The sequence below is a fragment of the Onychostoma macrolepis genome, chromosome 16, assembly GCF_012432095.1.
Source record: "Onychostoma macrolepis isolate SWU-2019 chromosome 16, ASM1243209v1, whole genome shotgun sequence".
Lineage (NCBI taxonomy): Eukaryota > Metazoa > Chordata > Actinopteri > Cypriniformes > Cyprinidae > Onychostoma > Onychostoma macrolepis.
This window is the reverse complement of record NC_081170.1, coordinates 26043287-26055720: the sequence shown is the minus strand read 5'-3', so window position 1 is coordinate 26055720 and position 12434 is coordinate 26043287. Positions and strand designations below refer to the sequence as shown.

Genomic DNA, 12434 nt, shown 5'->3' with positions numbered 1-12434 from the left:
AGCTTCTATTCCAGTCCTATAATCCTCCGCGCAGAGGGGCTGATTGGTCTCGGCCCAGTGCTGCTGTGAAGGACATGATACCTGGCCATCCTGATAATGAGTCGGAGGCCTCAGAGGTCAGACTGTGGAAAATGACTGGTGCTGAGTCTAGACGAGAGAGCTGTCTTTCTCTTATCTCTACCTATTCTGCAACCTGGAAGAATGAAACCTGGAAGAATGAAATATCTCTATTAGTAGTTGCTGGCAAATTGTGGTGTTGGAAAATATGCTGTGAATTCCTGTTAAAGGATTGCAATTAAACTCATTGGAATCACAGTGTTGTAAAATGAAAATGCTATATTGTATGTTTTGAGTACTTATTCTAAGCCATAGTGTAGAAACCAAAAGAAGAAATTTTAAATAATGTTCTAACGGCTGAGAACATTTTTGAATAAATTACAAAATCATATTGATCAGGGTCTGTTATCACTTGTGTCTGATAACGAAACTGCAGGTTTGAATGTGCTAAAGAAATATATTTAAGTTAATGTAAATTTTAGTCTGTCCCTACATGATGGAATTGTATGGCTTCAGAAGGCATGTAATATAACATAAGAAACACAGGGCCTACTTTTGTTGTCCAATGGTGCTGTTTTGGAACTTGAAATCCTAAGGTCCTGCTCAGATCGCTGTATGGAAAAGAGTAGCTAGGACATGCTGTTAAGCATCTTATTTTATACTCTAAGGAAGAAAGAAAGTCACAGATTTGGAACAACAGGATGAGTAAATGATTAATTTTCAACAGGGTCATGCTCACCACTTGTGATGCATCTCTTGCAATCTTGTGAATTGGAGTGACAAAAACTACATTCAAAAGGTCATGCCTTTTAAAAGGTCAAAGCCATGTCTCTTGTCTCAATGTGTTTCTAATCATGTTATGGTATAAGGTTAAATCGATGCTCTGGTGTGTGATGGGGTGTGTTGTTATTTTCTTCTTCCTTTTCTGTATAGGAAAGTGCGAGACGCCACAGGAGTGGACATTAACATGCGAGTTGGTGTTCACTCTGGAAACGTTCTCTGTGGTGTGATTGGCCTCCAGAAATGGCAATATGATGTCTGGTCACATGATGTAACTTTAGCCAATCACATGGAAGCAGGTGGTGTACCCGGGTAAGCCATTGTGGGGTTTTTATTTTATTGATTGTTTAATTTTTAATTAAAGCTATTCATAATTATAATATGCATTTTCAGTTTGTAGAAGATGTGAAATTGTTGACAATCTGGTGAGAAAAACTATAGTAATTGCAAGTTCTTGATGAATAGACGAGTCCACATCACCTCAGTGACTCTTGAACACTTGAATGGGGCATATAAGGTTGAAGATGGAGATGGCCAGGAGCGTGATCCTTATCTAAAAGAGCATGGAGTTGTAACCTACTTAGTGATCAACCCAAAGGTATGAAGAACAAATGAACAGTCACTTTTGTTTCCTTCAAGTCTAAAGCTTTCTTTCAAAACCTAGCTATTATTGCCAATGCTGCCGTCGTTACAAAATCTTGTGGCAATATGTATCATGTTGCTAAGCTATCCAAGGTACTTACTAAATGCAGATGAGTAGGTTTAGTGAAGTTTGTCTAGACTGTGGTCTGTTTTTTTTTTCAGGCAGAGAGAAAAAGCCCTCAGCACCACTACAGACCCAGACACACCATGGATGGGGCTAAAATGAGAGCTTCAGTGAGGATGACCAGATACCTGGAGTCATGGGGTGCAGCCAAGCCTTTTGCCAACCTTCACCACAGAGACAGCATGACCAATGAGAACGGAAAAATCAACACCGCTGTGAGCTTACCTATGAGACACTATGAACTCTACAATATCAGTTCTCAACTGTCCTCTCTTTCTTCTTCTTTTTTTTCAGGATTTAGATTTTAGAGTGGAGATTTTAAAGTTAAACTGCTTAATGTACACAAGTAAATAAAAATGTCCTTAAATTATTATTATTTTTTAAATATATTAAAAATGACCAATTGACACTTTTTAAAATTCATAAATAGCAGCAGAAGTTTCATTCTTGGTAAACACTTAGTAAAATTAATATATTGAAGTAAATCAGCTTTTGATGTTAAAAAAAAATACAAATATTATTATAACCATGCACAATTATATAGTTAGTTGTAATGTTTGTATTCATCCTATTTTCATCCTATTTACAGTTCAAGACCCACCAGTCCCATATACAAATGTAATATATGTACATATATTGCATTTCCTTATTTGAACTAGATTGACACATGACGTAAAAACATATATGAAACCTACAGTATTAGAAATTGTAATTTTATATATTACCACATATATCTAGATCATACAAATATGTGTTCATGTATGTGTAATACAATTTTGGACATATGTCATGTACATGTAAAAGCTGTCAATACATGTTAATATCATATAAATAAATATAAATGTGTTTTTTTATTTTTTTTTACAAAAACAGCTTTTGTTCTTGTGGCTTTTATGTGTTTGAGATGTCAATGTGTTAATATCATATAAATAAATATAATTATTATTATTTTTTTAATGTTACAAAAACATATAAAAACAGCTTTTGTTCTTGTGGCTTTTATTTGTTTGAGATGTCCCTACTGCAAAAATTACTCACTACCTACTCTTTTCAGTAACACTTTATAATAACTGCACACTATGAGTCATTAGGTAAGCGTTAGTAAATAGTCAGTTCATCCTTTATAAAGCATTGTCCCAACATTAATAGGCATTAGTAAGCAGTTTATAAATACAGCTATAAATGCCTTGTTCTTGATTTATACGCGTATCTATTACAAGGGAGATTTAAAGTCTCCGTTATCTTCATAACAGAAAAAATAAACACAACACAGAGGGATACAGAACTCAGAAATATTTATTTCAAGATGCAAAAAAAATGAAACTGTACACTTGAATTTTTATTTTATTTTTTATAATTATATATATAATCATACTAATATATACTATATTTTCTATGAGTTTATTTTTCATTTTTTATCAAGTGTATAGTTGTACAGTTTCATTTTTTGCATCTTGAAAAAATATTTCTGTGTTCTGTATCCCTCTGTGTTGTGTTTGTTTAACTTTTCTGTTTGGAAGATAACTGAGCCTATAAATCTCCTTTATAAATGCTTTATAAGGTATAAATAGTCCTCACTTTAGATGAGCTCACAAAACTAGATGGCTGGCAACTACTAAATGGTTTATAACTACCTGAGTTAATCATAAATTACAGAAGGAATATGTGTTAATAAAGCATTTATTAACACACTGAGCAACTATTATCATGTGTCTAAATAATAAGATTTATAAATGTACATTTAAATAATTTATTAATCATGTACTTACACTTTCTAAATGCTCTTATGAAACACTGACAACTAAATAACTGGTTTGTAAATAACGTAATAATTTAGAAATGATAAATTGATCATTAATAAAGTATGAAAATACAATTATTAAACATTATAGATATGCTCAAAAACAAAACATTTATAGCTGTATTTATAGACTGCTTACTATTGCATATTAATGTTGGAACAATGCTTCATAAAGGATGAAATGACTATTTACTAATGCTTAACTAATGATTTATAGTGTGCAGTTATTATAAAGTGTTACCCTCTTTTCTTATTAACAGGATGTCCCCATGGGCCAGTACCACTTTCAGAGGCGTTCAGAGAGGTGATTTAACTTCTGTATCTTTTTCCTACAGTAACATTTTTTGAGCCTATACTAAAGGGCAGTTATGCTAGGTGACATATTTAATCTGTTCTAAATCCTAGTTTTGACCTATTTGCAATAAACGTAGTATTTAAATTCATACAGTACAATTAATATGTATAGAATTCATTGAAATAGTAAAGATATTTTATGTTTTTGAATGCATGCCTAAGAGCCACCTAGACAGAGTCATTAATAAGTCAGTGTCCTCCTCAGAACAAAATCTCAGAAGAAGCGTTTTGAGGAGGAACTCAATGAGAGGATGATTCGAACTTTTGATGGCATCAATTCTCAAAAGTAGGTCATCTCATATCTCTGCTTTATTTTCCCATGGTGTTTAATGTCCCAGTTCTTTGTTGGTAGGTTTTATATGTGTATTTTTATTTACATAGACAATGGCTCAAATCAGAAGACATTCAGAGAATATCTTTGTTTTTCCACAATAAAACATTGGAAAAAGAGGTAAGCACTGCTACTTTGTTAGTTTGTTAATCTGAAGTAGAGTCATCCATAGTTTTTTAATAATACATCACCATATCAATAATTGAAACATAAACCTGTTTGTCATCCATGATAAGACAGAATGAGACAAATCAGTCAACCAAATTAAAAAAGTACCAAATTGTTAGATTCTGTATGAGAAAAGTGTGTCCTTTCCCTGCAGTATAGAGCAACGACCCTGCCGGCCTTCAAATATTACGTCACCTGTGCCTGCTTGATATTCTTCTGCATTTTCATTGTGCAGATCCTGGTTCTGCCAAAGTAAGTTTGTTCATATTCTCCACCTGTTTCACAATGCATGACAACTTAGGAAATGTCAATGAAGGGTTTAAAGAATGCAATCTGTATCCAAATGCATAGAAATATTTTGTTTAACATACTGTAGAATTCTTCATTTCTACTGACTTATGTTAATTTCTGTTACAAAAGGTCTTTATTTAAGTCTTCACTGTAGTGAACTGGAGCTGTCAGGATGAATTTGTTGAATTACAGTTAGAGATGCCAGGATGAATTTGTGAGCGAGAGCACCTGTTCTCACTTTCTTCCATTTGTGATTTTAGACTCCATGCGTTTTCTGTCTATTTCAGAACTGCAATATTGGGAATATCATTTGGAATGTCTTTCTTAATTCTGTCTGTGATTCTGCTCATTTGCTTCATTGGACATTTCTTGGTAAGTACCAATGGAATCTAGTGATTGTTTGAAAAAATTATTTTAACACTGTTTTAGCAAAACCCAATCATTCGTTTAACACAATGTACATTACATTATGAGTGCTGATTGTTCTTTTTGGGAGAAAAAAAAAATATAATATGTGCACATCCAGAAATTTTTGGCAGGTGCTCAATCAAATGAAGCACTTCACTATAAGTAAACAAGAATCGGCACACTGCACCTGCTGTTTTATTAAAATAAACACAGCGTTTTGACCCTAAGGTCTTCGTCAGGCAAACTTGTTTACTTTAGATAACTAGATTCTTGTTTACTTACAGTGAAATCTAGATGTTTACTAGATTCTTGTTTACTTATAGTTAAATCTTTTTGTAAGAAACACATATGTCTGCTGTTGTTTGGGGCATTTGGTACACTTGAGAAAAAGAAGTACACTTCAGTATACTTTTAAAAATAATACTTATTATAATAAAAAATTAATTGAAGTGCAAGCTGAATGCAATGGTTTTGAACACTGCAGTGGTTGTTTACAGTTAAATGAAACTGTAGTATAGTTCAATTTAGTATTAAATGCAATTAGTTGAACTTAAGAGAGCTTTCTGACCCATCTTTATGTAATTTCATAATGACTTCTGCTGTCTTATGTCATTTATACTTGTATGTCATGTATTTAAATGTTAAATAATCAAATATTTGTAAAGATAAAGTTGCAATTTAGTAAATTTACAATATAATAACATTAAATGTAATAAAAAAGAGATAAAATTGTAAACCTGTACTTCACATGTGCTTTAGTCTGTTAGTCAAAATAAGTGTATTTCTTTAAAGCATGACAAAATATTATTTAAACAATGATTTAAAATGTACTTTAAAGTAAACTTTTAATTTGTCATTATTGCAAAGTGCCATTCTTATGTGTGTCAAGAAACAGTATATTTTTTTATATAAAAATATACTTTTAAGATTGTGTCAGTGACCTAGAGAGGACATATTTGGCTCACTTAATTTTGTCATGGACACGACATTGTAACTAGTAGGAACATGATACTATGTCATAGCCACAAGATATTAATTTGTGGGAGTGTGATAATTAATTCCTCAACAAAACTGCTACATATTTATAATTTTACTTACTAATATAGCCTAATATTTAAGATCCAAAATAAAAAATTATTTTAAAAATGAACAAATTGTTATTTTACTTTACAACTTTAAGTAACCTAATAATGCCGAATGTCAATTAGATAAAGAGAAATATGAAATGAAGGTGACATAACAATTAATATAATAATAATAATAATAATAATAATAATAATAATAATAATAGTAATAGTAATAATAATAATAATGGATTTAGAAATTAGGGTGAGATGGGTGAAAATGTTTTCTTGTAGGCCTATATTATGTACATAATCTTTTGGCATTTATTGGCAATAAACTTCATTTGAATCCTGTCTATACTGTATATTGCGTAGCCATGACATAAGCCATTGCCATTACCTCGACAAAATGATATCGTGGCCACTAGTTAATGTACGTAGGTCATGCCCTCGACATGCTATGATGTTCCGACAATTTAACATCTTGTGGCCACAACATATTTTAATGACAAATAATCCCACAGGCTAATATGTCATGGCCATGAAAAAATCAAGTGAACCAAACACACGTCTTTTTCACAAAGGGAAGTGCAGTGGTTCTCAACTGGTTTCGCCCCTATTTCACTTTGGACATATATGTAAACTGTGTTTAATGGAGTTTTTAATTTTATATTCTTTCAACCTTAAATAAATTTGCTTGGACTTACTACCTTTAGTGAAGAAGAAAATATATGGGAAGCATTTTCTCCTCCCTTTTAAAACTTGATAAATACATTTATTTTATGATCCAGGCTTCTCATGCTTGTATGGATCATTAATTTAACACAGTATCCAAGAAAACTAATCGCCTACCCATATTTCAGTCACAACCCAAATACAAATCTACAAATAGATGTCATTGGTAACTTCCTCATCTGTTTGTAGTGCAAGGACTAAATGAAAGAATCTAGACACAATATATGCTTTATATATCTTACATAATCACTGACAATCGAGATCACGTGGCCCTTCGACAGCGATGCACGCGTAGTCCTTCGCTTTGCTGACTCTGTCAAATACTGTATAATCCTGTCAGTAAATTTCGAACCACTCTGCATTTGACCCATCATGAGTACTTCAACAGTCAAAGACGATCGGAAAAGAGAGATTGAGCAATTGCCAATAAAGAAAAAATTCAAAGATTCCACCATCTCCAGAGAGGATCTCGATGGTGCTATCGCTAACGGTATCAAGCTAGCACTTAAAGAGCAGCAAAGTACTTTGGATTCGGTTATGGCCTCGACAGTAAGATGCGGTAGACTCTGTACTGACCCCAGCATTGCATGACCCACATGTGGACATACAAGCGACCAACAATTCTGTTAAAGAGATAAGAGCGGAGCTTGAGGGACTAGCTAGCGCGGCAAAGCAGACACGTGACCGGGTCGATTCCGTTCAAGCAGCTGCATGTGAGGATAGGAGGACAGTCACAGACTTAAGAAATCAGCTGGAGCAACTCACTGAGAAGATGATGGACATTGAGGATAGGAGCAGGAGAAATAACGGTTTCCCAACTTTTCCCGACTTTAGTCCAGCCACAACAAGAGAAAGAGTTTTAATCCAGCCTTGAAGAAGATGACAGCACTTGGTCTCCAGCCCTTTCTCACCTATCTGGCGGTAATTAAACTATGACACAAAGGTGAACAGATGATGTTCGACTCTCCTCAGAAAGCGGAGGATTTTATCAGCTCACTGTCACAGAAGAAGACCTATGCTGCAACTCTACAAAGCAATGGGAAAACAGCGGCCACCATCTCCATCTCTTCGGCCCAGCGAGAAGAACTTAATGACTGGGATGGAGGCGATTCCAGCTGCCCAGGAGAGCATAATAACAAGGTGGACATGGACACTTGTTGAATCTCTTATTTATTTATTTTTTTTCCCTCTCTCTTTCTCTCCTCCTGGGATACTGTTCATATTTATCCGGCACAACGGTCTCTTTACTGGTAAGACTAACAACCTTTTTTTTTTTTTTTTTGGAGGGGTTTTGGAGAGTAGGTTTAATTGCAATAATTTTCGGACTATGTGGGCCTTTTGGGGACATGTCTTGTGTTGAAGTGGACCGGTCACGTATCATCACCATTTTTTGTTGCTCAATCAGACCTACATTCTCTGTAATGTGCGGTCTGAGTTGTTTCTTGTTTATAGTTGTTTGTTGTTCCTGTTTCTGTGTTGCTTTTATTTTTTACAACAGACTTTTATTTATTTTACCTTATTTCTAAAAGGATTTTTCATCTGGGTGGTTTGGTATCTAGAATGCACACCAGTGTTTACATGTTACTTGCAGAATGGGAGTGCTTTTGCTTTTCTTCATTTACTGAATACAATTTTGGGATTATGAATATTCAATGCATACTCTAAATATTTTATCATTGAATGTAAATGGCCTAAATTCTGCTGTGAAACGTACTCGTGTATTAGAATATTTACACCGTAAATCGATTTCCTGTGCACTGATACAAGAGACACATTTAAAACAATCTGACGTGGCACGTTTCCAGAATAAATATTATAAATTGGCAGCCTTCTCCTGCGCTCTTAATAAAACTAAGGGGGTGCTTATCCTTGTTAACAGGAAGTTACATTTAACAATTTAACATACCGTAAGTGATGAAGAGGGTAGATTTGTTTTTATCCGTTGCAAAATACATAATAGGTTAACATTGGTCTCTATTTACGATCCGAATGAGGCAGACAGTGCATTCTTTACAAATATTTCCAAAACTCTACTTGAGCAGACTGATTGCCAATTAGTGGTGGTGGTGATTTTAATGCTGTTGTAAATCCTGCTTTGGATAAATCTCAATCTGATACAACAGTCAATCCATCTTGTAAATTACTGAATAAATTTATCACTGAGCTCAACTTAATCGATCTTTGGAGAATTCAGAATACTAAATCTAAGGACTTCACTTTTTTTTCTAATAGACATACGACTTTCTCTAGGATAGACTACATATTTCTCAGCCCATCTTTAATTTCGTCTAATTCCTCCATCTCTATATTACCAATTTTATTATCTGATCATTCTGCTGTGTTGTGCAATATTCCTCTTTCCGATATTAAAGCCAAATCCCCTAGATGGCGCTTTAACATGTCATTATTAAGTAATCAGACTTTCATTACTTCTCTAAAAGACTATATAAATGAATTTCTTGAAATTAATATGCCCTCTGATGTGGATCCTCAAATACTGTGGGAAACGACCAAGTGTGCCATACGAGGATTCTGTATATCTTTCTCTACTACTCTTGCCACAGCAAAAACTCACCAGTTTACACAATTAGAAAATAAAATCCAATCATTACAAAACCTACAAAAACAACATTTTACTGAGCAACAGGCTACACAGCTGTCCTCTTTAAAGGAAGAATATGATTTACTTTCACACTCAAAGGCAGAATTTATCTTACATAGGACTAAGAAAAAATATTATTTCGAATCAGAGAGACCTAGCCACCTATTGGCCCTTAGGCTGAAAGAATGTGAGTCTAAGGCATATATTAGCGCAATAAAATCATCGGATGGTCAGGTCCGATGATTTTATCAGATGATTTTAATCAGCAATTAAAGACATATTTAAAGGTTTTTACACAAATCTGTATAAAGCCGAAACATATTTTGATGAACCAATTTGTAAGCAGTATTTAGATAAATTGGAATTGCCTCGGATCTCACAGGTGGATAAAGAATCTTTGGAGGCCCCATTAAGTTTGGAGGAGCTCCACATCTCTCTAAAAAGCCTTCAAAAGGGCAAATCACCAGGTCTAGATGGTCTCCCCCCTGAATTATATTTAGAAATTTTGGATTTGGTAGGGACACTTATGCTTAATTCATTTAATTTTGCAATTGAACATGGTGTATTTCATAGAGATCAAAAAACATCATTGATATCATTATTTCTTTAAAAAGGGAAAGATCCATTCTAAAAGTCTATGCTAAAGTTTTTGCTTCTCGTATGGAGAAGGTCATTCATAGTTTGATCAAGGAGGACCAAACCGGTTTTATCAAGGGGCGCAATGCGTCTGACAATATGCATCTACTCTTTCATATTCTTGACTTTGCAGACTCTCATCTGAGCCCTTGTGTGGTTTTTTCACTTGATGCAGAAAAAGCCTTTGACAGGCTAGAGTGCAACTACAGTATATGTGGGCAGTTCTGCAATGTTTCGGCTTCGGTGAACATTTCATTTCTATGATTAAGACATTATACCACTCACCTGCAGCATAAGTCTTGACTGGTAATATTATTTCCCCCCCCGTTCCCTGCCATCATGAAATCTGAAGTATCGATTAAGATTCATGGTCATAATCATAGTATTTCATTGTGCGCTGATGATATTATTCTTTATTTAGACCACTTTGATGTTTTAGTCTCAAGTATAATTAAGGAATTTGATCATTTTAGTAGCTTATCAGGATACAAAATAAATTGGAGCAAATCTGCTTTAATGCCAATTAACAATGTTAAAGTTAATTCTTCTATTCCCTCATTTATCTCTATTAAGGAATCTTTCATCTATTTGGGCATTACCATATATAAAAACATCCATAAGATTGCCAGAGACAATTTTAATAGTATTCTAGTTAAGGTCAAAAATGACATTCAAAGATAGAAGAATCTTAAAGTCTCTCTTCAAGGAAGAATCCACAGTTAAGATGAATTTGTTACCTCGGTTTAACTTTCTTTTCTCTATGCTACCGCTTTCTCCCCCTCCAGGTTACTTTAAGGAGATCAACTCCATAATTTCTCATTTTATCTGGAATGATAAATGCCCCAGAATCAAACTTACCACATTACAACATCCTAATCGCGCAGGAGGACTGTCTGTACCAAATTTTGAATTATATTATTGGTCGTTCCAGCTTAAGGCTCTTCATAATTGGATTAATCCTCAATTGAAAGTTTCATGGAGAGTGATTGAAGCTGACAAGATTAAACCAAATAGACTCCAATATATTTTATTTACTGGCACAGGAAAAAAAGGTGATAATTATAAATTTGGTCCAGTTGTGGCTAATTCTATTCAAATCTGGAAAACGGTTGAACGTCTGATAGGAGGACCCTTCAAATTTTGTAATTTTGTATGCGGAAATCGTCCATTTGTCCAACCTTCTTGGTCTTCTTTAGGCATGAACACTTGCTGTGATATATGATAACCAGGGCCTCTGTTCATTTCAGACATTAAGAACCAAATTTTGTTTATCAGCATCCGCATATTTTGTCTTTCTTCAATTACGTTCTTCTCTCAAAGCGTATGGAGTTCCTTGGGCATCTCCCATCTCCTCTCATCCTATGCAGGATTGGATTGCACCATCTTCTGGTCGGCCATCTGTTTCCTTAATATATAATAAAATTATTGATTGCATTACAAAACCTTTCTATTCAATCTATTTGGAATAGGGAATTATCTGACCTAAATTTATCTGTCGACTGGATGAGCCAAGTTTTTAGATGTTAAGCTGAGGTCTAACCTCAGCTTAACATCTAAAAACTTGGCTCATCGTCTTATTCACTTCAAAGTCATTCATAGAGCATTCTCCTTACACTCCTTACAAAAGATTCAAAATGAAACTACAACCAAATTTGAACTGCTATATATGTAATACTGCATCATCAGGTACTTTTCTTCATATGTTTTGGGAGTGTCCTATCGTTATTAATCTATGGACACATGTAATCCTGGTTTTATCCTCCTTACTACAAATTGATTGCTTTGCTAACCCAAGTTTGTGTCTTCTTAATAATGATTCTGGTCTCTGTATAAGCTTAATACAAAAGAGAATGTTGTTTGCTGGTTTTACAGCTGCGAAGAAGACAATAATACAGAACTGGTTTACACCACATATGTGGAAAAACATATTGGATCCATAGCCTCCTGAAAATAGTGACTTGTGAATGTACAACAGAGAGAATTAATGGGGCCAAGCCCTTCACTATTGATGCTTGGCAGTGTTTCTCTCTTCCTTTTGACTGGACTCTTTAAAGTATTTATTATATGTCTGTTGTTGTTTTTTTTGTTGTTGTTGTTTTGAATGGATGTTGTGATGTTGTGTGTAAAAAAAAAAAAAAAAAATTGATAAAAAATAATCACTGACAATCTTACATTAAAATCTAATTGATCTTTGTTCTCACAGTATAAAGAAGTTTGAAACAGATGGTAACAGAGTTTAGAGTTTAATGTTGTACATGTTGGTGCTGACGTCAATTTCATTGTGTAAATTTTGGAAGGTCTTATGCTTGTTCAATACTGTGATAGTTATAGCTCTTAGGTAGCTTTGTTTATTATTTCCCGAAAAACATCAACTGCAGTAAGATTTCCCCAATGTACAAGAAAAGAAAACTGGTGCGTGAAATGAAGTGAATCATGTGTTT

At 34.1% G+C, this 12434-nt stretch overlaps 1 protein-coding gene across 6 annotated transcripts in view; it reads left to right on the top strand.

The window, feature by feature from the left end:
• adcy2a (adenylate cyclase 2a) overlaps nt 1-12434 on the top strand; it is a 174576-nt gene that overhangs the window by 149221 nt on the left and 12921 nt on the right. For all 6 annotated transcript variants that reach the window (XR_009266354.1, XM_058746794.1, XM_058746795.1 and 3 more), the window contains 8 exons: nt 991-1149; nt 1303-1435; nt 1642-1818; nt 3665-3708; nt 3964-4044; nt 4140-4209; nt 4412-4509; nt 4836-4920. Coding sequence is in view for 5 of the 6 variants with exons in the window: in XM_058746794.1 (XP_058602777.1) it covers nt 991-1149; nt 1303-1435; nt 1642-1818; nt 3665-3708; nt 3964-4044; nt 4140-4209; nt 4412-4509; nt 4836-4920 (847 nt within the window). In the remaining variant the exon portion in view is untranslated. The remainder of the gene's footprint in view (nt 1-990; nt 1150-1302; nt 1436-1641; nt 1819-3664; nt 3709-3963; nt 4045-4139; nt 4210-4411; nt 4510-4835; nt 4921-12434) is intronic.